At 41.3% G+C, this 23,726-nt stretch overlaps 1 protein-coding gene across 1 annotated transcript in view; it reads left to right on the top strand.

Annotated features, from left to right (window-relative positions):
• Positions 1-23,726, top strand: part of crm (cramped chromatin regulator) — a 121,925-nt gene that overhangs the window by 44,913 nt on the left and 53,286 nt on the right. Inside the window, exons 9-12 of the mRNA XM_067091378.1 lie at positions 11,632-12,348; positions 14,438-14,620; positions 18,382-19,044; positions 20,125-20,358. Of these exons, the coding sequence (XP_066947479.1) occupies positions 11,632-12,348; positions 14,438-14,620; positions 18,382-19,044; positions 20,125-20,358 (1,797 nt within the window). The remainder of the gene's footprint in view (positions 1-11,631; positions 12,349-14,437; positions 14,621-18,381; positions 19,045-20,124; positions 20,359-23,726) is intronic.

The raw sequence follows: 23,726 nt of genomic DNA, 5'->3' as shown, positions 1-23,726 counted from the left end.
ACTTCAACAGATTCCACAAGAATCTCCCGCTCTCAGTCTAACTGCCTTCAGACTATCGAAGGTCTGGTCAGAGCGAAGGGTTTTTCGCACAAAGCTGCGAAGGCTATTGCAAGAGCCAGGAGATCCTCAACCCTTCTCGTCTACCAGTCGAAGTGGGAGGTCTTTAGAAGATGGTGCAGGACCAATAAGATATCCTCTTCCAGTACCTCTGTGACAAACATTGCTGATTTCCTTATCTTCCTGAGGGAACATTGCAACCTCGCTGTATCCACAATTAAAGGATACAGGAGTATGTTATCTTCAGTTTTCAGACACAGAGATCTGAATATCTCGAAAACAGAGACCTTCATGACCTTATAAGGTCTTTTGAAACGTCAAAATTCATGACTTCGAAACCTCCCAGTTGGAATCTAGACATAGTTTTGAAATTCTTAATGTCTAAAAAATTCGAACCTCCTCATCAAGCTTCCTTCAGGGATCTCACCAGGAAGTCACTTTTCCTCTTTGCCCTTGCCTCAGCTAAGAGAATAAGTGAAATACAAGCCTTAGACGGCAAAGTTGGTTTTAAGGAAGGTTCGGCTATATGCTCCTTTAAACCATTCTTCCTAGCGAAGAATGAGAATCCTTCTAAACCGTGGCCAAGAACCTTTGAATTAAAAAGTCTTTCTTCTGTGACGGGACATGAGTTGGAGAGGACTCTATGCCCTGTCAGGAGCCTTAAATTCTACTTAGAAAAGAAGAAATTACTGGGAGGATCGGTTGAAAGTCTTTGGTGCTCTGTCAGGAATCCTTCACGAGCGATCTCAAAGAATGCGCTGTCCTTTTTTATTAAGGACGTCATCAAGGAAGCGCATATCTCGTGTGAAGATGAGCACTTTAAGCTCCTTAGAGTGAAAGCACACGAAGTGAGAGCCATTGCTACATCCTTGGCTTTTCACAAGACGTTGTCTCTCCAGTCTATTATAGAGGCAACCTATTGGAGGTGTAATTCAACGTTCGCATCTCATTACTTACGAGATATTAGAGTAACGTATGATAAGTGCTTCTCTAGGAGCTTACGTATCTGCGGATTCTGTGCTGGGACAGGGAGCTGAATCCAATCCTATTTAGTTTAGTTAATTCAGTTGTTTTTAAGGCTTGGTGGTGTGTGTTTTTTATGGTTGGTTGAAAGAGGGTGATGGAATTATGCTTCCCCTTTCAATTCTTATCACTAACAAGGTTAGGATTGGTCAGGTGGTCGGGATTGGTTGTCATGTTCCTTGTATTTTTGTATGGACACCTAGCTCTGTCATGTAAGAGGGATAGCCCCCATTGATACGATTCAGGTGTAGGCTCGGTCATGTAAGTGGGTCAGCCCCCTTTGACACGATCCGCTATAGGCTCGGCCATGTTAGTGGGTCATCCCCCATTGGCACGATCCAGAAGGGCTGTCAGTCACAGGTCACATCCTCGCTGAAGCTCCTGAGGCAAGCAGACTCATAGACAGTATCCATGAAGTCTTCTGCCCAATCAGGTAAGAACCATGGTTTTTTGTTTATCCTACAACATATGTTGTTTCCCGTTTTTTAGTTATTTTCTGTCTCTTGCCCTCCTCCAAGGGTGCCATTCAGCTAAGTATATATCTGACGGGTAAGTTGCATGTACAAAAATGATATTTTTATGATAAAATAAAGTTTTGTACATACTTACCCGGCAGATATATATGATTGATGGCCCGCCCAGCCTCCCCTCAGGAGACAGGTGGAAGAGAAAATCTGATTAGAAAACGGGAATGGTTCCTATTCCCGCCACCCAGCGCGGGTATGGTTGATCACCTGACCTACCTGTGCGTGTGCCATGAGTTTTGAAATTCTGTCGGGAACGTCGGAGACTATAGCTAAGTATATATCTGCCGGGTAAGTATGTACAAAACTTTATTTTATCATAAAAATATCATATTCGCGTTCTCATGATTCGCGGACTCACACATTCGCGGGTTTCTCTGTGGAACATATCTAGCCATTATTTGTGGAAAATTCCCCCATTCGCTGTATTTTTCACTGAGAAATATTCACTAATTACTGTATTTTCATATCATTTTCAGGAATAAATGCACTTTTTGTGATAAAACTATTAAAATACTCAGGTATAAGCATTTTTACAGGGTTTTTCTTGTGTTTAAACTATCAAAATGGGCAGTTCTAAGTGTTTTTAGAGGGGTTTCAAGTATTCGCAGGGGGTGGTGTGGTACGCATTCTTTTACTTCTTTCTTCATGAAGGCGTATTGGGTATGTTTTTCCCAGGCTGACTGGACAAGATACAATTCTTAGTTTGTTCATGAAACTTACCTGTCAGATATATATATAGCTGTATTTCTCCGAATCCGACAGAATTTAAAAAACTCGTGGCACACACAGTGTGGCCAGGTGGTTAGTACTCATTCCCGCCGCTGGGAGGCGGGAATCGGGAACCATTCCCATTTTCTATTCAGATTTTCTCTGTCGCCGGTACTGTCAACACCTGTTTGCAGTACCTCCGTCTCTGGATTTCGTTAACTTGCATAGTTTTCCACTTAAGTATTCTCTTTGACTTTTGGTTTTTGGACTTTGGATTGTGGATTAGCATACGCTTTTTTTGTGGACTGTTTTTGATTTTGCTTATGACTGCTCTTTGAATAATGTTTGGAACTAGTTCTGCTAGCTTTCGAGTATGTTGTGTGAGTGAGTGTAAGGTGAGGCGACCGAAAGCTTCGGTAGACCCTCACTCGGTTTGCATGAGGTGTAGGGGGCATGTATGTTTGATCAATGATCGCTGCAAGGAGTGTGAGCCTTTGTCTGATGCGAGCTGGAAATTGTATGATTCCTATGTTCGTAAGTTGGAGCATGACAGGATCAGGAGGTCTTCCTCCAGGAGTGTGTGTAAGAGTCAGGGTACTAATTCCTCTCCTGATAACTCTAATGTAGACATTGTTGCACCTGTCCCTGTGGTTTTGCCTTCGGGCCATGAGGTTGTGTCTGCGGAGGGTTTGGCCCTGACGGAGATCATGAACACCATCCGTGCTCTCGAAACTAAAGTGACATCGCTTCAAAGTGCTGTGAAGTGTAGTGTTCCCCCTAGTGTTGTGGAGGGGGCGTCAGATCGGCCCCATAATGCTTCTAGGCCTGGACCTCTGTCAGACTCCCAGGACTCAGGGAGAAGGCATGTCGAAAGCCGTAAGAGGGTTACGGGGGCTTCCCACTGATCTGGCGTCCCTTCGGCAGGTCCTGTCGCTTCCCAGGCTGCCAAGGATCGTGCTCCGGCACGTATCCTTAAGGACTGCTTTTCGTCCTCTGAGGCGTCCTCCCCTCGTAAGGGGTGGAACTCTCGGAAGGACTCTCGCCCGCTGAAGAGGAGCTTCAGAGAAGAGGACGCTTCACGTCAGTTTTCACCGTCTTTGGAGTATTTTGAAGCTTTCCCGCCACAGAAGAGGACCAGGACGTCGTCAGATGAGGACGTTTGTGAGCGTCCCAGTCGCTCCAAGGAGAGAGCTGTTTTAGCTCCCGTGAGGAGGAAGAAGGCGTCCCCTCGCCCCTCGTCTTCCCACAGGATCGGCTCTCCCCCCAGATATGAGACCTCTCCATCCAAGAGAATATTGCTGGATATGCAGCGTCAGTTGGCCTCTCTTCTTGCAGAGAGGGAAGCAGAACCGCGTCGTTGTCGCAAGGACTTGAAGCTGCCCATCAAGAAGTCCAGGAAGTCCCCCTCTCTTGCTCCTTTTTCTTCGTCACCGTCACCTGCTTCATCGCCCTGTCGTCCTCACGGCTCGCGAGTTCCCCATCGTAACGTTCGTCATCAACGCGACGCTTCGCAAGCAGCTACCCAGGACGCCTCGGTAGCTGCTCGTCAGGACGCTCCTCTCGCTACCGTGCAGGACGCTCGGCTGGACTCCAGGCTGGACGCCCGGATGGACGCTCTTCAGGACGCTCGCCAGGACGCCTCTTTAGTCGCTCGTCGGGACGCTCCAGAGCAATCAGAGCCTGCAGGGAAGAGAAGATCCCTCCTCCGTATCGGACCTCAAGGCCTTCGTTCTCCAAAGGTTTTGGGTGACTCTCTAGTTTTGCTCATTGATGAGGGAGAAGTCTCTGGCGAGTTGGAGCCTGCGGACATCGAGCAACCTTCTGCTTCCTTGTCTTCCGACTACCAGGTGTTAACCGGTCTTCTTAAGGGCTTGTTCGGTGATAAATTCAAACCCTCGGCTCCTCTCTCTCCTCCTTCGCAGTTAGCTTCGTCCAAAACGAGACGAGCGCCGGGGTTTGTGAAAATGACTTCATCTCTGGCTACGAAGAAGGCCTTCAAGAAGGTTAACACCTGAATGGAGGAAAGGAAGACCCATGGCAAGACTTCTTTTGCCCTGCCTCCGTCTAAGCTTAGCGGCAAGGTAGGTATGTGGTACGAGACAGGGGAGGACGTCGGCTCTAGAGTTCCTTCTTCGTCTCAGGGAGATTTCGCCAGCCTAGTCGACGCTCCCAGAAGGTCCCTCCTGTCTGCTGCTAAGGTTTCTTGGACGATGTCGGAGACAGACCATCATCTTAAGGGACTCTTCCGCACCATGGAAGTTTTTAATTTCTTGGACTGGTGTTTGGGAGCTTTGGACCTCAAGCTTAGAAGCCCCGACTCGATCAGCCTGGGGGAGCTGTCCAGCGTTCTGAATTGCATGGACAAGGCCGTCAGGGATGGCTCAGAGGAACTGGCTTCCCACTTTTGTACAGGCCTCTTGAAGAAGAGGGTCTTGTACTGTAATTTTACCTCCAAGTCAGTTTCTCCGTCGCAGAGGGCAGAATTATTGTTCGCCCCTTTGTCGAGCCATCTCTTCCCCCAGTCTTTAATCAAGGACCTCGCCGCTAGTCTAAAGGAGAAGGCCACGCAAGACCTCTTGGCCCACTCCTCTAGACGTCCTTCAGTCCCTTCTACGTTGTCGTCGGTTCTGTCCTCCAAGAAGAAGAAGCCCTTTCGTGGAGGAGCTTCTTCCTCGAGATCGTCTCCGCGAGGAAGAGGTTTTTCCAGAGGAGCAGCCCCATCGAAACCTAGGGGCACCTGTGGGAGCCAGGCTTCTTTCATTTGCGGGAGCCTGGAGAGCGAAGGGGGCGGACTCCTGGTCCCTAGAAGTTCTAGAGAAAGGATACAAGATCCCCTTTCTCGATTCGCCACCCCTGTGCACGTCGCCCAGGGATCTGTCGCCCTCCTACCATCGAGAGAAGCAACAGATCCTTTTAGACCTCTTGGAGCAAATGCTCGAGAAAAGAGCTGTGGAGCAAGTTCTGGAGCTGGACTCGCCGGGTTTCTACAACCGACTGTTCTTAGTTCCGAAACAGTCGGGAGGATGGAGACCGGTCCTAGACATAAGCAGACTGAACCGCTTCATTGTAAAAGAGAAGTTCAAGATGGAAACGTCCCAGTCTGTTCTCGGAGCGTTAAGACCAGGAGATTGGATGGTCTCTCTGGACTTACAAGACGCATACTTTCATGTTCCCATACATCCACAGTCAAGGAAGTACCTGAGGTTTGTACTGGGGGGACGAGTCTTTCAATTCAGAGCTCTTTGCTTCGGACTAAGCACAGCTCCCATGATCTTCACGGTTATCATGAGAAATGTGGCGAGGTGGCTTCACTTGGCGGGTATTCGCGTATCGCTTTACCTGGACGACTGGCTCATCCGAGCCTCTTCTCAGTTAAAGTGTCTGGAGGACCTGAATTCGACGTTGGAATTGACGAAGTCCCTGGGACTTCTAGTGAACGAAGAAAAGTCCCATCTGATCCCGACGCAGTCCATCGTCTATCTGGGGATTCAGATGGATTCAGTGGCTTTTCGAGCTTTTCCATCCCAAGAACGTCAACAGCATTGCTTAGAAAAAGTCTCGTCCTTTCTAGGGAAGGAAACATGCTCGTTGAGGGAATGGATGAGTTTGCTGGGGACCATTTCCTCGCTGGAGAAGTTTGTTTCCCTGGGAAGACTTCATCTCAGGCCGCTCCAGTTTTTCCTGGCGGAGAACTGGATGGACAAGGAGGATCTGGAGGAGACCTTGAAGATCTCTCCCTTTGTCAAGAATCACCTGAGGTGGTGGCTTGACCCCTTAAAACTGGCAGAAGGGGTTTCTCTACGCCTTCAGAGCCCCGACCTAGTGTTGTTTTCCGACGCATCCAGGGAGGGATGGGGAGCAACACTAGGAGGGGAAGAAGTGTCAGGCACCTGGAGAGGGGAACAGGTGTCCTGGCACATCAGTCTCAAGGAATTAGGGGCTATCCTACTGGCCCTTCAATTCTTCGAGAACCGAGTGTCAGGCCGGGTGGTTCAAGTGAATTCCGACAACACCATAGCCCTTGCTTACCTCAAGAAACGGGGGTACTCGCGAAGGAGATCCTGCTTTGGACCCATGCACGGGGGATCACGATCCTTACGAGGCTCATTGCAGGCGTGGAGAATATCCGCGCGGACCTTCTCAGTCGGCAGCATCAACTTCTACCGACCGAGTGGACCCTTCATGAGGAGGTGTTTCTGGAACTTTGGAGGTTATGGGGACGTCCCCTAGTGGACCTCTTTGCGACGTCCAGAACAAAGAGGCTCCCTCTTTACTGCTTTCCTGTTCTAGATCCAGGAGCAATAGCAGTAGATGCCCTCCTCTGGGACTCGAAAGGCCTAGATCTCTACGCTTTTCCTCCCTTCAAGATTCTGGGAGAAGTAATCAGGAAGTTCTCAGCGTCGGAAGGAACGAGGATGACTTTAATAGCCCCCTTTTGGCCAGCAGCGGAGTGGTTCACAGAGGTCATGACCTTCCTGGTGGACTTCCCAAGGACGCTTCCCCTGAGGGTAGATCTTCTCAGGCAGCCCCATTTCGAAAGATACCACAAAAACCTCCCCGCTCTGAATCTAACTGCATTCAGACTATCACGAAGTTGGCAAGAGCGAGGGGGTTTTCGAGAGCAGTGGCAAAGGCTATTGCCAGTGCCAGGAGACCCTCATCAAATGTGGTCTATCAATCTAAGTGGGCCAATTTTAGGAAATGGTGCAGGAGCAACGGGATTTCCTCGACCACTACCTCTGTGCCGCAAATAGCAGACTTCCTGCTTCATCTCCGGAAGAAGGAAAAACTGGCAGTCTCAACAATTAGAGGCCTAGACTTGGCCGACAACAAGGATCTTCACGATCTCTTGAGATCCTTTGGGACTGTCAAGGTTCCTCAGCCCAGGACGCCTCCCTGGAACCTGGATGTTGTCCTGAAGTTCCTTATGTCAAGTACTTTTGAACCTCTGTCTTCGGCTTCCCTCAAGAATGTGACTAGGAAGGCTATTTTCCTAACTGCTCTGGCGACGGCGAAGAGAGTTAGTGAAGTTCAAGCCATAAGCAAGCACATTGGCTTTAGAGGACCCAATGCCGTATGCTCCCTAAGTCCTTTGTTCCTAGCCAAGAACGAAAATCCTTCAAACCCTTGGCCCAAGACTTTTGAAATCAAAGGTTTGACGGAGATTCTTGGACAAGAATCAGAGAGAGTCCTGTGCCCTGTCAGGGCTCTCAAATTCTACTTAGCCAGGACGAAAGAAAGTCGAGGCCCGTCGGACAATCTGTGGTGTTCGGTTAGAAGACCTGACTTACCAATGTCCAAGAATGCTCTGGCATTCTTTTTGAGAAGCACAATCAGAGAGGCTCATTCTACCTGCCAAGACAGTGATATGAGACTTCTGAAAGTCAAGGCTCATGAAGTGAGAGCCATTGCAACTTCGGTGGCTTTCCAGAAGAACATGTCCTTTAACGATCTTCTGGGTACCACCTTCTGGCGAAGTAATTCAGTGTTCGCTTCGCATTACTTGAGGGATGTGAAGACGACTTTCGAAGACTGCTCTTCGCTGGGACCATACGTTTCCGCAGACACAATGTTGGGGGAAGAGAGCAATACTCATCCTATCCTTTAGAGGTTAGGGAGTATTTTTTAATCTTTCTTTTGTATTTTTGGTTGTTGGGTGGCCACCAAAGTGGACGTCCCAATCGTTAGCCTATGTTAGGTTCAATGGCCTAGATAGGCTCGGTCAGGTGGTTGGTCGTTGCTCCTTTTCCCTCTCAGTATGGTCGTATGATCTAGTCCCATTGTGGTCACGCCCCCGTGGACAGGTCATCTAGAACTCACCAGCTTTATAGGTCCCTACCTTGCTGGAGACTCTAATAAAGCAGAAGCAGGCTTGGGTGACAGTAACCTCGAAGTCAGCTATGCTAACAGGTAAGGAACCAAGGCGTCAATCGCCTACATTTATTTGTTTCCTAAATCCTATTCTGTCTCTTCCCACCTCCAATGGTGGGATTCAGCTATATATATATCTGACAGGTAAGTTTCATGAACAAAATGATATTTTAATGATAAAATAAAGTTTGTTCATACTTACCTGGCAGATATATATAATTATAGTGCCCACCCACCTCCCCTCAGGAGACAGTGGCACTAGAAAATCTGAATAGAAAATGGGAATGGTTCCCGATTCCAGCGGCGGGAATGAGTACTAACCACCTGGCCACACTGCGTGTGCCGCGAGTTTTCGAAATTCTGTCGGATTCGGAGAAATACAGCTATATATATATCTGCCAGGTAAGTATGAACAAACTTTATTTTATCATTAAAATATCATTTTTATCCCAGGCCTAAAGAAAAAGTAAAAAGTGGTCATTGACCATTGCTTTGTGTACTTCATTTTCTCTTGTTTCTCTAACATACAGATGTCACAAGGAGACGTCATTTGTTAAAATACCAGTGTTTTGATCTACAAGGAGTAGAGTATTGGAAAAACTGGTTAGGTTGGTTGAAATGATGTATAAAAAGAAGGACAGCATAATAACCTGTGGCAAAACAGACATGTTTGAAGTTAGAGTTGGTTTACATCAAGGATTGGCACCTAGCCCATTTCTCTTTGTACTGGTTATGGATATATTGAGTGAATGGATTGGGAATGAAAATTTATGAGGATTGTTATATGCAGGTGATCTGATGCTTATGGCACAAACTGAAGAAGAATTGCAAAGAGGGTAAGAAAGTGGCAGGAATTTGTTGAATGGGATGGTATATAGAGGTGTGAAACTGAGGGTTATGGTGTCCAGTAAGTAGGAAGGGGATAGATTATACAGGATAAAAGAGGCTTAGATTTAAAACAGCTTAGGGGAATGGATGTAATGCCAAATAAATTGAAAATGAGACTATATTGTACCATAGACCAGTTGTAATGTATGGCTCAAAAACATGGGCATTAAGAGGAATAGGAACTGGAGCAAACAGAAATGAGGATGGTGAAGTGGATTTTGGTGATTTTGCTGCATGAAAGGCTGGAAAATAAGGAAATTGGAAGCGTTGTGGGTGTTAAAGATCACTGATATGGTGAGAGAGTCAAGAATTAGGTGGTTTGGACATGCAAGGATGAGTGAGGAAGTAGGAGTGAAGATGGCTTGGGTGGAGCCACTTGGAGGTAAAAGGTCAAGAGGGAGGGAGAGGATTAGTTGGTATGATAAAGTAAAGGAGGATATGAGGGTTTATTTGAGGAAGATGCTTTTGATAGAAGATTCATCAAGGCACTTGAGGAAATAATGTTGTACAAGGTCAGTGTCCGTCTGTTTGCTTGTCTGTACAATCTTCACATGGGTAGAAGGCACAACGTTTCCATCCTGCCTCAGTTCATAACAGAAGTTTGCATCATCCTGGCAAATACTCTGAGGACGACTCATCAGGTTCTTTTGTTGGGGTGGTCCCTTCATGCAGATGTATGTTGGGCTCTGTGGCAGGTATTGGAAACTTCCTTGCTGGATCTCTTTGCCATGCTGATAAATACCTGACTACCATAAACTGTTCTGAGCTCTCTAACCCAGCAGCTTTGGCAGTAGATGCCATGCTCCAGCCTTAGGATGGGCTTGATGTCTTAAGTATTTCTGCCATAAAGACTGCTGAGCTAGGTCTGGGTAAAATTTCAAATATTGGCAAACACTTCGGGTTGTTCTTGGGCCTTTGTGAGCTCAGTGTGGACTACTCAAGGTTTCTTCTTGCTTGGAGGTGTCTTCTGAAATAGCCCCACTTCCACTGGTTTCACTGTCACTCACAGTTGCTACATCTTCACACGCTATTATCTAAACAGTCTTTGAGAGAGTGGGTTTTTAGAGAACTCTGGAAACTGTTGCCACCCCCCTGCAAGTCTTCTTATTACTACTCTGTACCTAGGAAAATGATCTAGCTTCAGTGCTGGATGTAATAAACATGCTTTTGTCCTGTTGAGACCTCTATTCCTATGTTAGCTGACTTTACCAGGCAGCTAGCTCTCTGATATCAAAGTTATTCTTCCATTTCACCTTCATTCTCTTACTAGCATGGCTTAAACTTGGGAAACTGTAGACACATATCTGATCTCTTATGTCACTTGTCAAGTCTATTCCTGATTTGTCTTAAACTTCAAAGTTGGGACTTTAGTGCCATGCAGCCTCACCAGACCACTTTACAAGCCTGTAAGACACTTCTCTTTTGGGTTTTATTGTTAAGATAGCATTCCTGATTGTCCTTACTTTCCTTAAGCCTCCCAATAAACTTGTTTTGGGCAAAGTATCTCACTCTAGACACTTGTCCTTGGTGGGAGTCTCATTTGCCCATGAGTCCATGTCCAAGACATTCTCCCAGCAAGGACAACTTGCTCCTTCTTTGGTATCCCAGCCTTGCCTTTATCTTCTTGGACTGTCTTCTTTGTCCTGTGAGGGCTTTCAAGTTGTATATCTGCAGAATGGAATGCTTTCAACTTTCTTCTTGTATGTTCCCATGCACAAGTCGTCATAATCGTCCAGTTTCTGAAAAACTTACAATTTTTGTATTGTAGCTATTCATTACATTGGCATATGTTCAGGATTAAGGCTCTTTAGGCTCAAGCCATGTACATGTAAGTATAACTTGGAACTGTCTGCTGTACTGGAAGTAGTCACTTAAGAGTGATAGGAATACTATTGCCAGATTTGACGTATGTTATGTTACTCACAAATCCCTTGATATTTACTTTTGGTTGGATGGGCTCTTGGTTATTCATCTTCATCATGTTCAGAACTTCATATTTATACCTGGCACACTGGAGGCGAGCATTTCCTGGAGCACCGGTCTTTGTGCCTCTTATGCTTGGTGAGTGAATTACACTAGTTGGTGAGGCCTTATGGCACAATGTAGTTGGGTGGCACAAATACTCTGTGGTTCCTTCTTCAATCTATTTGAGTTAGTGAGCCTAGATGAGTGAGGTGCAGAAAAATGTTGTTTATGGTTAATGGGTTAGCATTAAAACGTTTTATTGTAAAAACATTTTTTTTATTGAGAGTTCTCAGTGTATGCAGTATTGTAATAATACTGTTAAAAGTTTCAGTGGTGAATTCAACTAAATGCTTTAATGGAAATGGGCTTGTCATTATATATTTCCTTAAAAATCTGCAATGCTGTTTATTTAGTTTTGAAAATTCTGTTGGTAACTGGTTTTAAAATAATTTAATACTAAATTTTTTATCTTTTTGAATGAGTCCTTTGAGCCAAAGTCAAGGTTCTTTCTAATTTTTCTAGAGAAAGTAAATGGTGACTCACTACCTTGATAATTAATCCTGTTTATTTACTATATATTTATTTCTTTCAGCTTGACATACTGATGAAGAGCTCAGCAGTATCTCTACAGAGCCATGAAGCTAGACTTAGAAGGTGTGAAGGGAACCTTGACAAAAACGAGAAGAGGAAAGAAAGCAAGCAGACAGGGAACAAAACATCGAGGACTGAGGATGGATTTAGTAAAGATGTTGAAGAATCTGGTAAATCTGGAGAGCAAATTTCAGAGGTGGAGCAATCTGGAACCAATTCTGAAGGACCAAAGAGTGATGTGAATGGCAGTCAAGGGGGAAATAGTAATTTAAATAAGGGGAGGGATTCAGAAATCCTGAATGGCGACTTAGATGATTATGCTGGAGAAGCTTCACAAGAAGAGCTGGAAGAGGGGAGTGATGTTGAGCCAGACTGCTTGAATTCTCCTGAGATTGATGCTGATGATATTATCCAGTTAGATAATCGGCTGTCTCTGCCTGCTTGTATAAAAGAAGAACCACTGGACTATTTGTCACCGCCAACATCAGTAATGGACCCTCTGGACCTTCATGACCCAGAAGATCCATTTGATCCAGATCTTAAAGTGAAAGAAGAAGGGGAATCTGGGGATGCTTTGAGACAGTTGATTGCCCTTGAGACTGTGGCAAATTCACAGAATGTTGATGACGATGCTGAAGTAGTTTGCATAGGCGAGAGCACTCGCTTGACTGCACTTGTTGGAAAAGGGCACCGTGGACATTCTTCTGGTACAAATCAGGTAAGATTAATTGTTTTTGAATTCACATTTTATTATAGGTCAGTAAAAGTTCAGTATTGTGAATTGCCATTTATTCCTAACTTATTACTGTAGAGGATTACAGAAAAAACATTTTTTAACCATTAAACTTTAGTGGTATGGAGAGCTCCCACACGTAAAGAAGTCAGTTCTTACCTGCTCTGCTTGAGTTTTTGTACTTTTCTTTTGTTCTACTTTCAGCTCTTCCCTTTGGTATTTTCATTCATAAATGCCCAACATTTTATCTTAAAGTTTATCTTGAGAACAATTCTTTTGGACTAGCCCAGTTAGAGTAGACGTGCAACTTGGTTATGTGGCTAAACTGTTTGTGATAATGATTAATGAAGGACATTCATATATAAACTTGCCTTTATTGGTTATAAGAATAGGGCATGTGTTCTTTTAACAATGATCTGATTGTGTATGCTTGGAAAAGGGTAATAGGTTTACTTGTTAGGGAAGTAAAGGAAACAGACTTGTGTGTCACCTTTCTGGGGACTCCCAAACATAGCAAAGTTAGTGTTGTGTAAAATGGATGAGGAAGAGGCAGCAATAGAAATTACAAGAATGAAAGTTATTTGAAGATCCAAGAGTGGAAAAAAAGATTGTTGTAGTTAGAAGGTTTCGAGGTCAAAGAAAGATCAAGAATGTTGAATGCATGATTGTGATGGTCAGAAATATTCTTATTAATGACATAGGAGAAAGGTAAGGCCCTCATTACCCCCAAGTTAAGATAGCAGACACTCAAGCCAAGAAGTAAGACCTTCAGGCATAGTCCTTCAACCTATAAATAAGTGTGAAGCTTAGAAGGAAATAGATTTTGAAAATCACTGTCTCTTATTACTTTAGTATTTACTTTACATCAAAGTAAATACTAAAGATTAAATACTAAAGATAATTAGTATTTACTTTGATGTCTCTGAAAACAAAGTGGCCCGGGTCAAGGTGTGAGCACATGAAGTTTTAGCGATATCCTCCTCTCTTGCCTTTAAATTCAATTTGGATTAATCGTTTATTTTAAGGCTGGTACCTGGATGTGCACCTTGGCTTTTACCAAATTGTATCCAAAAGGTACTGGGACTGATCATTGCACTGAGTCATATCTTATTTGTGGGAAGGGGAGTTTTGGGGGGGGCGGGGAAATGTTTTCAATCTACCACATTGTAAATTGCCAGCATCTACATGCATCTGGTATGGTCTTGATATATGGCCAACTGGGAAACTGGCTTTACTCGCCATGTTGCTTTAAGCTCCCCACTTCTGGACAAGAAACTCACTTGAGTTAGTGCTCTGCTGTTTCGGTCCTATTTTCATTTTCTGCCTAAGTTTTGATAGATTTTAACTTGTACATGGCCTTACTGTTCCTATATGCTAGGGATTGAGTGGTAGAGGGACACATAGAGTATACCTACTGAAATCATCAGTTTTCATTTGCCTCTCTCAGGTCTTATGAGGGTAGAGGGACCTTGTAGGTTAAATTACCTGTCCCCTGCCTCTGTGCTCATTAGAAACTTTGAACCTTTAGGCTTTAGTTTACCATTACTGTGATAACCGTAGTGCTAATTGTGTACAAAGGGCGTTATTAACTTTGTTCACCTTTAAGTCCTCCTTCAAACTCTGCAGTATGTTATTCTTGGATGAGGGTCACTCTGAGCTGTCCTCCAGCTTAGGTAGCCATTCATGCAATATAGGGTTATGATTGAGAGGGTTGGGATACAAATATAATTCCATTAGTCATATAAGGGGTATAGTCCGAACTCCCCAGGCTTGCTGCGCATGCATTGCATGAGATAAGGTGGAGGTAGTATCAGTAAGCAGGGTGGAGCATTTGGAGTGAGTTTTCTAGATCTTGCTAATACAAGGTCAGTGAAATTGGGATTTCTGTGTCCGTGGAAATAAGGTCATATGTGAGGTGTGGGTTTTTATGCAGAAACCTTTGTGTTATAAAGAACAGTGTATTTCCACGTCAGTCCTACCATTAACTGCCTTTTTTTTCTAGTCTAGGTTTTGTATACAGAGGGGTTTATGGGATCCTTTGGTTAACACAATTATATTCTTTTCAACTGATTAGGGAGACCTCGCATCTGAAGAAAGGGCATTGGTAGGCACTCCTGAACCTGAAGAAGAAGAAAAAGATCTGGATTCCGAAGAAAAACCTTCAACAGCAGACGTGGACAAGTTGATAGAAAAAATACGTAAGGGTTGGACTTTCAGCTCAGTGGGTGGCATCACAGTGGGTGAATTGTACCTGATGGTAAGAAAAGACTAGTTCCATTCTTTGTTATCATGATCTAATAATATTAATGAATTGCCATTCCCATTATTGGTTATGATAGTTAAGATAGTTATGTAAATAATTACCTATATGCAAACATACAGGAATAGCAAATTTTGATATTAGAAACTTAATCAAACTTACTTTTGCAATAATATTTAGGGCAACACTACATCTAATAATTTCATCATGAAACCACCCTGGCCTTCAAGTGTTATTACATAACTGATTTGATTTTAATATTTTTCTGTAACTTTTAATGATATAATTATTATTGTCTGTATTAATTATTACATTATGAGAGTATCCAGAATTAAATTAAGCGTGGTATTAATAACTTGATGAATGCGATTTACTGAGCTTGTTATAAACCCAAATTTAGTAGGATTTTTATGAATTTTGGTATGAAAGGTAAATTTTAGGAAGGTACCACTTTATAGACTTAATTAAGTCTACAAAAAATTTATTAATATTTTGATCAATATTGCACCCCGTAAAGTTTATTACTAGTCTATTTTTTTTAGATTAAAACTGGAGCATGATATTGTAGACATGTAAATCTAAAGTAACTATTAGTCTTGGGTACAGGTAATACCACATATTTCTTCTGAATATCCTTAATTTTTATATTCAAATTGATGACACAGGCAGTCCCCGGTTATTGGCTGGGGTTCCGTTCTGACGGCGTGATGATAACCGAAAATCACTGATAGCAGAAAATCTCCAATTTCAGTTATCGGGGTCTCTGTTAGGTATTTATCGGCGCTGACAAGCGGAAATTGACAGAAATCAGCGCCAAAAATTTCTGATTTTCGTCGCTAGATAAGCCCCAAAAACTGGATCGCCAATAACCGACCCCACCGATAACCAGGGACTGCCTGTACTTGGAAAGTTATTAATTTTATCCCAGTATATTTTTTCTCTGCTGTATTTTCCATCCCATAAATTGTCCAATACAGGTTGACCATCACTAATCCAGCAATCAGGAGTCCGGAACAATCAGTAATCCGGCACAAATTTCGGCTAGAGTAATTTCTAATGTTTCCGCACTAATTTTCAAATTTCTCGGGTCGCTGCGCTAACTTGCTTGCCAGCCGCTTCGATTTGGTGGCGCAGTGTACTGCATCAACAAACTGGTAGCCTAGCCTACATTATACTGAACTCTATTCACATATTAACAGTATTATACAAACATCAACTTAACGAATGTGCATCTTTTTCATGGATCTTTTAAAAAGTTATGCTTTACTACATTGTTTCCAATTGCGTATATTCTCATATTGCTTTTGTATTATAAATTGCAATCAATGTTTTGTTTTGGGAATTGATATCGCCGCATTTAACCAAGTTCAAAGCGCTTTTCTTGCTTCTAGTTAGCGTAAATGAATATGGATAGTTTATTTATTTGGGACAAGGATACTTTTCGTTATACGAAGTGTTTTTAAGTCGAAATATAACTCAAATAGGTCTCTTTGTGAAATTAATTCAGCTATTTTTTCGTTAATATATGACGTTTGCGGGAATCGCGGCTGGCCATTTTGGGGGCATGTTTTTTTTTTTTTTTTTTTTTTTTTTTAAAAAAATCAAGATTCCGTTCGCTATTTTCTCTTAATTTCATCATAATACGAGCTTTACGTATTTATCTTTTATCGGCGTGAAAACAGTAGTAATTTGTATTCTTTCATGCCCAGTAGTTTTGATTAAAATACATTCTCTCCAGTTTTATTTACGGTCGAGTTTCATCCATGTTGCCGATGCACGATAATTTATAGTCATTAGCAGCTTGAATATTGTTTTCTCAGCTTCAGCTACAACTTGCAGCATAAAGTTACTGTAGCAGTATATTTCCCTGCCAATCTTTTCTCCAAAGCGAACAAGGGTATAGTGTAAAAAATATTTCAGTCCTATTGTACAGTACTTAACATCATTTGTAACATAACTACAGTAATTGTGTATTACCGTACGATGGTTGAAATACAAGCACAACAGTTGTTATCCGATACGATTATTAGCAAAACAACAGTTTCCCGTTCGGTTGTATATGGCTGTACACATTTACGCAAGAGTATAACGTTACTAACAATACTTTTATCATTCTCTTTTACTTTTTTAACTAGCAGATAGAATAAAGAGACGGAGGAAAAGAAGTTGGTCTATCGTAAGTTGGTCTCTCTCTCTGCCTGCACCTGCACGAAATCTAAAAATATTTCCTAAATATTTTCGTATCGGTATTAATTGCTAACCCCATCGTAAACTCGAAATATCGTAAATCGAATTATCGTAACTCGAGCAGTACCTGTATTTGATAATTGTCTTTTCTTTATTAACCAACTTGTACTGATTTATGGGATATTTTAATTCTAGGATGAGGTGCTTAGCTACTGTGTTTCGTGTATTCTAGCCTAATAAATGGCTAATCCGGCAAAATGGCTAATCCGGCACCCTCTAGGTCCCAGTGATGCCGGATTAGTGATGGTCAACCTGTATTTATATTTACATATATGAAAGTTAACATACAGTATATATATAAACTATTTTCAATAAATCCATTACTTATATCAGTAATAATTTTATTTATTTAATTTCAGTATGAGTGAATTTAGAGCTAAGTTTAAAAATACTAATGCTAATCATCAGGAAAAATATTTAAATTGCCTGTTGTTTTATGATTTTGAAATATCATCTTTAAATTGACTATCTTCACGTGAACGAGGCAAGTCTTCTATATATCAAGTATTAAAGTCCCTAGAAATTTTGGTACTGTATAATTGAATGGATTGTTGCCTAATGTTGGTGAGTAGCTGAATGGCATTTTAGGGTTTGTATTTTTCAAAGGGGAAACTCAACATTAGATCTTGAACATGAATTAATTTTGGGATATTCAGAGAATCAGTGGATTGGTGATCATACTGAAATTTAGTGGTAGTCCAGTTTTGGTTAGCAGAAAATGTTATTATTTCTGTTATGATGTATCTTTATAGTTCTATTGATAGGTTTGTAATCGTAGAGAATTGTGCTAAATATGTTTTTTATCATTTGAAGTAAGTGAACCATTATTCTACCTGCCACAGTTTTACTGTATACGTAGTTCATAGAAATTACAGCTACAGTGCTGTTATATTTTTTCTTTTGCCATTTTCTGACATTGTAATGAAAACATATATACCTTAAAGGGTAAAAAATTCAAGTTTCTGGTTAGGTAATATATCTGCTGCAGTTCAAAATGCAGTTAGATAAAATAAGGTTTCCCATAAATTAAAAAAAAACAATTTTTAATGTAAATTGTGACAAAATTATTTGTTTCTTGGCCTGTGTTTGTTGAGCATTGGTTGAAATATACCAAGTGACAAATTGAAGCAATTGCCTGCAAAATCTTGATTTATATAACGGAGCCTCATGTCATTCCTGCTCCTCGTGCAATGCAACATTTGTTTCTATTTTCACTTTATCATTATTTTTTCTGTATTTTAAAGTTAAGAACAATTATCGTCTTAATATATTAAGAGTGTTGGATGTATAAGCAAAATAGGAGAGAGCTAGTACAGACGTAAAGGTCACGCAGTACATTGGGCTAGGATGTAGCACATTAATAGAATTCCCAAACCATATGCTACTATGAGGTTCCACTGTATTAGATTTGAGTAAAATAAAGGTTCATTGTAATTTGTATTTATTTTTCTACTTGTAAGACAATTGTTACTTGTGTATAAATTGTATAATACAAACCTTTCTATTTTCAGTTTGGCCAGAACAAAAAAGTAAATTTGGAGTATGAATTTGTAAATTTGACAGATGAAGAGAAGGTTGAGAGCCCTTCAAGTATACTTTTAGCAAAAGAGAGCTTGAATATCAGCCCAGCAAAGAGTGTGAACTCTGTCACCCAGATAGTGGCAGGTCTCTCCACTCCCACTGTATCATCAGTTGGGCTGTCATCCACTGGAAATACAATTGCAAGTATAGACTCGCCCACAGAATGTAAAAATCCATCACCTGGAAGTGAAACTCCCGTAAAAAAGGAAAGTGAGATTTTGCCAGAAGAAAAACACGTTTCTGTAGAAAATTTGTCCGGCATGTTGCAGCAACTTCTTTCAATGGCAAGGGTTATTTTAGCTAAACCTCCAAGTGATTCATGCTCATGTGGTCATGTTTGTGGCCGTGGAGGAGGTGGGTTACGAAGTCCTGCATCAGGTCGAGGTCAAGGGTTGTGTGGAGTAAGTCGCAGTCCAGGAAATACAAGAAGCCCTCGTAATTGTAGGGTGGGTGCTGTAGGTGCTCAAAGTCCAGGGGGAGTACACAGCCCTATTTCACAACCAGCTGGTCGCAGTCCCGTAGGAGCCAAGTCTCTCAAGGACCGTAACAAGCCAGCCTCGGCAAAGAAGCTGATTCCTGATTCTGTGGTAGAGGTAATTTATTTTATTTGGGTAGAGATTTGGTAAAAATTTTGTAAGTGAATGATCAGTATGTGTTGAGCATTTTAATAAAAATAAAGGGGATAGTGAAAGAGTTGAGTAAGTGGTAAGTTTAGAGTGTTTAAATCAAACAAGAATGGATTTTGGCTTGTTAAAATGTGTCTGTTGGAGTCATGGTGCTTGAGGTTTTAAACATTGGACAAAAAAAAAAAAACGATTAAAATGTTATGTTAGTGCAGAATAAAAGAAAGGTGGTATTTAGATGTATGGAAATGCTTTGATTTTGAGAGAAACTGAAGGTTTTATGATATAGGTGAATCTCTTGAAAAAAAAGAGGGCTTTTGTGAAAGCATACATTAGACTAGGATGCTTTGTCGTAGTTAGCTATGCCTAATTTGTTTATCAGTTGAGAATTGAGAATGGTGGCTATTCAGTTTGGTTAAAGATGGAGAGACGAGTAAAGTTTGAGAAAGAATAAGAGATGGGTAAAACTTTTTGGAAGATGACAAAGGGTTGCATATAAGATGCTTAGTAGCTGCTGTTTGTGGGTGATGCAAGTTGATAATACTGAAGATAAGCTGCAGAGAAGGGCAAAAGTTTAAAGCATTTTTAAAGGGAGGACATCAGGATGGAATGTTGATAAGGATACAATATAAGTGTACACTGAAACCAGGAACATAGATGACTGAATACCATCATGGAGCTGAGAAAGTTTAGGCAGTGACTTTAGGTTTTGTGATTTGGGTTAAGTGTCACAGGATTGGTGAAGCAAGGATTGTGGTTGGAGTATGCTAATAGTATCAGAATGGGTTGAAAGATGGATTAACATGGTGTAAATGATATTGTCATGTTAACAAAATGGAAGAGGTAATGTTTTGAGTGTGAATGAACTCTCCATGTGAGTCCTGTGATAGTTATGCAATTAAACTCCAATCTAGTTGAACTGTCATATTTCAGTAATGGTAATCATAAGTTGTATGTGAAAAGGAAATTATATGTGATTTTTTAGTTTACATGCCCTTGACTTTAATTAAAGGTAATCTGAAAGTGGATTTTTTTTTTGTTTTTGTACAGATGGATGGAAACACTGAGCTGCCTCTCTTGAATCCATCTTCATCACTGAATGCAAACTCTGTAGTTTCTGGTCAGGATCAAGGCTCAAAGGTACCAGTAACTAGCGTTGATAATGTAACAGGAGTGAAAGTTGTGGTTGGATCGGGAAGCGATGGAGGTGAATTTAGGGTACCCACAGCACCAGCTCCTCGACCAGTTCAAGCACAACAAGCAAGCTTTAATGCTCAGCTTACAGTAAGTGTTTCTCATGTGTCTGCTTTCCAGCCCGATAAGAACCCTAAAAGGGTTCAGAGGTCTGGTTAAATAAATCATTTATAACTAACTCATGTTGTCTGTTGATAAAAAAATAGATGATGTTAAGATTAAAATTTTCTTTTTATGGTGTGGATTAGAGTTTGTATTTTTTAGTTATTATGCATGAAGGTAATTTAAGTAATTTGTACACATTAATTGGGCTGGCCAGTTTAGGAAGGAAAATCTTAATTTCTTGGGGTATGACAGTGAGATTTATATTGTGAATTAGGGGTGCCATATACATCAGTTATCATAATATATTGTAAAGTCTGTATACAGAAATGCCTTGTCCTTTTAAATCTTTTAATTCATTCCAAGACCCATAACAAGTCGTAAAACCACTCAAGTTGAATAAACCCTTAAAAGTAGACTAGGCACTGTAAAACCTTATGAAAAACCCTGTAACATCGTTAATACATTAAGTTGTTTGGTGGCTCAAAACGTTTACTGCCTTTAATAAATTTTTATATTTTAATTGATGGTAATGTAAAGAAAATCCAAAATAAGTTTACCTGATGGGTGATGTCAGTGTACCCTATCATGGCCAGCTGTCGATACCAATGTCCGACCGTGGTCCACAACACAAGCTGAGGTGGCAACCTTCTTGCTCTTTTCATGCAACAAAAACTCAAGACCCAGTAATACAAGTTTACATATATCAGGGTTCTGTTTGCTCATACCCCAGGATCAGCATAGCGATTGTGTGAAAATCCATCTCATTCTTCCTTCCCCTGTTAGGTAGCACTATTTCATTGTGAGTTTTGTAGTGGTTCTTGTAAGCTGTTAAATTTAGGAATGAATGCAACAGTGCATTTAGGTATAATGAAATATAAAAAAAGCACTGCATGCACTGTATGTGAATGTGTGTTTTTGCTTTTCTGCTGATTTTACTGAGCAAATAGCTACCGTTTTTACTGCAGTTTAGTATATCCAAATTAAAAATGTATTAAACATTTCATCCAAACCTTCATTTGTTTGTTCAGGGCTTATTAAAGATATATTGCAACAATACTATCTGTATTTGCCTGGTAGAGCATACGGTAATTTATGAAATCCTTACATTGTCCAAAACATGTCTTAATCTACTTGAGCTTAGTCTGTTATATATCATCTTTTGATAGCGTAGTTGCTGTTTCGTCCTCAAGGAGTTACCTTCCATGGTCTACCAGAGCACCATGGTGACCAAACTAATATCAAAGAATTCCCCTCTAGTTGGTCTTTTGGCTAAGTATTGTGTTGTAATGATTAACATTATAACATGTGATTGAGTATATAATGGACTCAAAGATAAGAGGGCATATTCCCTTATCTTCAGTGAAGCTGAACGCAGTTTTTCCAACGTCAAAAGAACCTGCAAGAAAGAGAAGTGACTACAGTAAACCCCTCGTATTTGCGTTCTCACGATTCGCGGGTTTCTCTATGGAACATATCTACCCATTATTTGCGGAAAATTCGCCCATTCGTGGTATTTTTCACTGAGAAATATTCACTAATTACTGTATTTTCATATAATTTTCATGAATAAATGGACATTTTGTCATAAAACTATTAAAATACTCAGGTATAAGCATTTTTACAGGGTTTTTCTTGTGTTTAAACTATCAAAATGGGCAGTTCTAAGTGTTTTTAGAGTGGTTTTAAGTATTCGCAGATTTTAGCTATTCACGGGGGGCGTGTGGAACTCATCCCCCGCGAATATGGGGGGTTCACTGTATTGCGCATGCGCATCCGCCCTCTTGTTTACAACCGGGCCGTTAAAAAACCAAGGAGCCATACTGTCTGATTGGTTTATGGTGAACTGTTCACATTGTTACCAGAGCTCCAAAAAAGGTTGACTTTTTTCTCTGTTTTCAATATCGAGGATCATGGAAATACCAAAAATAGCATGATAAGTGCTCAATATTAACTTTCAGTGAAAAGTTTTAGTTTTAAACTTTTGGAATTTATAATTTGTGTGTTAAAGCCGGAACCCGGCTCTTTGATTGCTAGCCTACCTAGTTTCGTAAAGCGTTGATTGCTACCTATTTTCATAAAACGAAAATTGTTTTAAATTCTAACTAAATGTTTTAACTAAAAGAAATCTTCCACAACTTATTATTAATATGGAAAATCCTTTCAGATTATATGATGTCTACAATAATCTAGGCAGTAAGTGAGAATAATTCAGACTAGATTAATGGTGGATGTTGTCTGTAGCCTATGTCCTTGGATTACGTATTCTAAGTGGCCTAACTAAGACAGAGGACCCTAGGACCATATAACAATATCTGGGCAAAGTAATCGATAGCCTAACAATAAAGGCTACATACTAGTATAAATTTTTTCCCTTTTATATAAGCCTGTGCACTTAAGCATGAGCTAAATAATCCAAGACTAGCCTAGGCATTACCTTATATCAAGTTAAGTGATAACTTTTCATGAAACATCCCATTTTTGGACTAAATTGTTAGCCTAGACCATGTAGCCTAGGACCAGATGAAATAGTAATTAGGACTAGATGAAATCGTAATCTGTGCTGGATGAGATGGTAACCTAGCCTTAAGGCTACATATTAAGGTAGGCTAATTGTGTTTATGTAACCCATACATTTAAGTGAGGAAAGGGGGAGATTATATCTTTCCGGCAGAACTCCGGCAGCAGATATTTAACCCTTCCTCTGAACAACAACAATGTTTGGGCTAAAACCCAGTAACATCAGTCCCCAATACCTCCCAGGTTAACCTGCGGGGGAAGTAGAGGAATCTTTACATGGAATTGACATTCTTATTATAAAATATGAAGTGGACATTGCCATCGAAATGGCCTTGCTGAACCCAGAAGGCTCAGGGACACAAATTTAAGCTAGCCATGGGAGAAACCTTCCAGAAGGAATTCTATTCCCCATGCAGCTATCATTGCTGCATAGGATCTTTCCCCCAAAAGGGATACTGGGATCCACCTAAATCAGACTGAAGTGTCTACATTTTTGGAAGGGTATAGTGACTTGCCCAGGACTTCTGCCCCTTGATTAACAGGCTGAAGCTCAGTTAGATTGCACAAGCTTCCCCAAAAGGGATACTGTACACAGTTTGCGGCACGCTCCCCCAAAAGGGATACACAGTTTGCGGCAAGCTCCCCCAAAAGGGATACGCAGTTTGCGGCAAGTTCCCCCAAAAGGGATACACAGTTTGCGCCATTTGGTCAGTTCCGTAAGGAAATTGAGTACCATCAAAGATGCCCTTGCCACAGAACGGCAATATGTAAGGGACGTGAAGCATGATTCTGAAAAGCAAAGGAAGTCAGTCATGTACGCACCAAAGTGTAAAAGT

Source organism: Macrobrachium rosenbergii, chromosome 48 (assembly GCF_040412425.1).
Source record: "Macrobrachium rosenbergii isolate ZJJX-2024 chromosome 48, ASM4041242v1, whole genome shotgun sequence".
NCBI classification, from domain to species: domain Eukaryota; kingdom Metazoa; phylum Arthropoda; class Malacostraca; order Decapoda; family Palaemonidae; genus Macrobrachium; species Macrobrachium rosenbergii.
The sequence above is the reverse complement of the archived record's forward strand: the minus strand, read 5'-3'. Positions and strand labels throughout refer to the sequence as shown.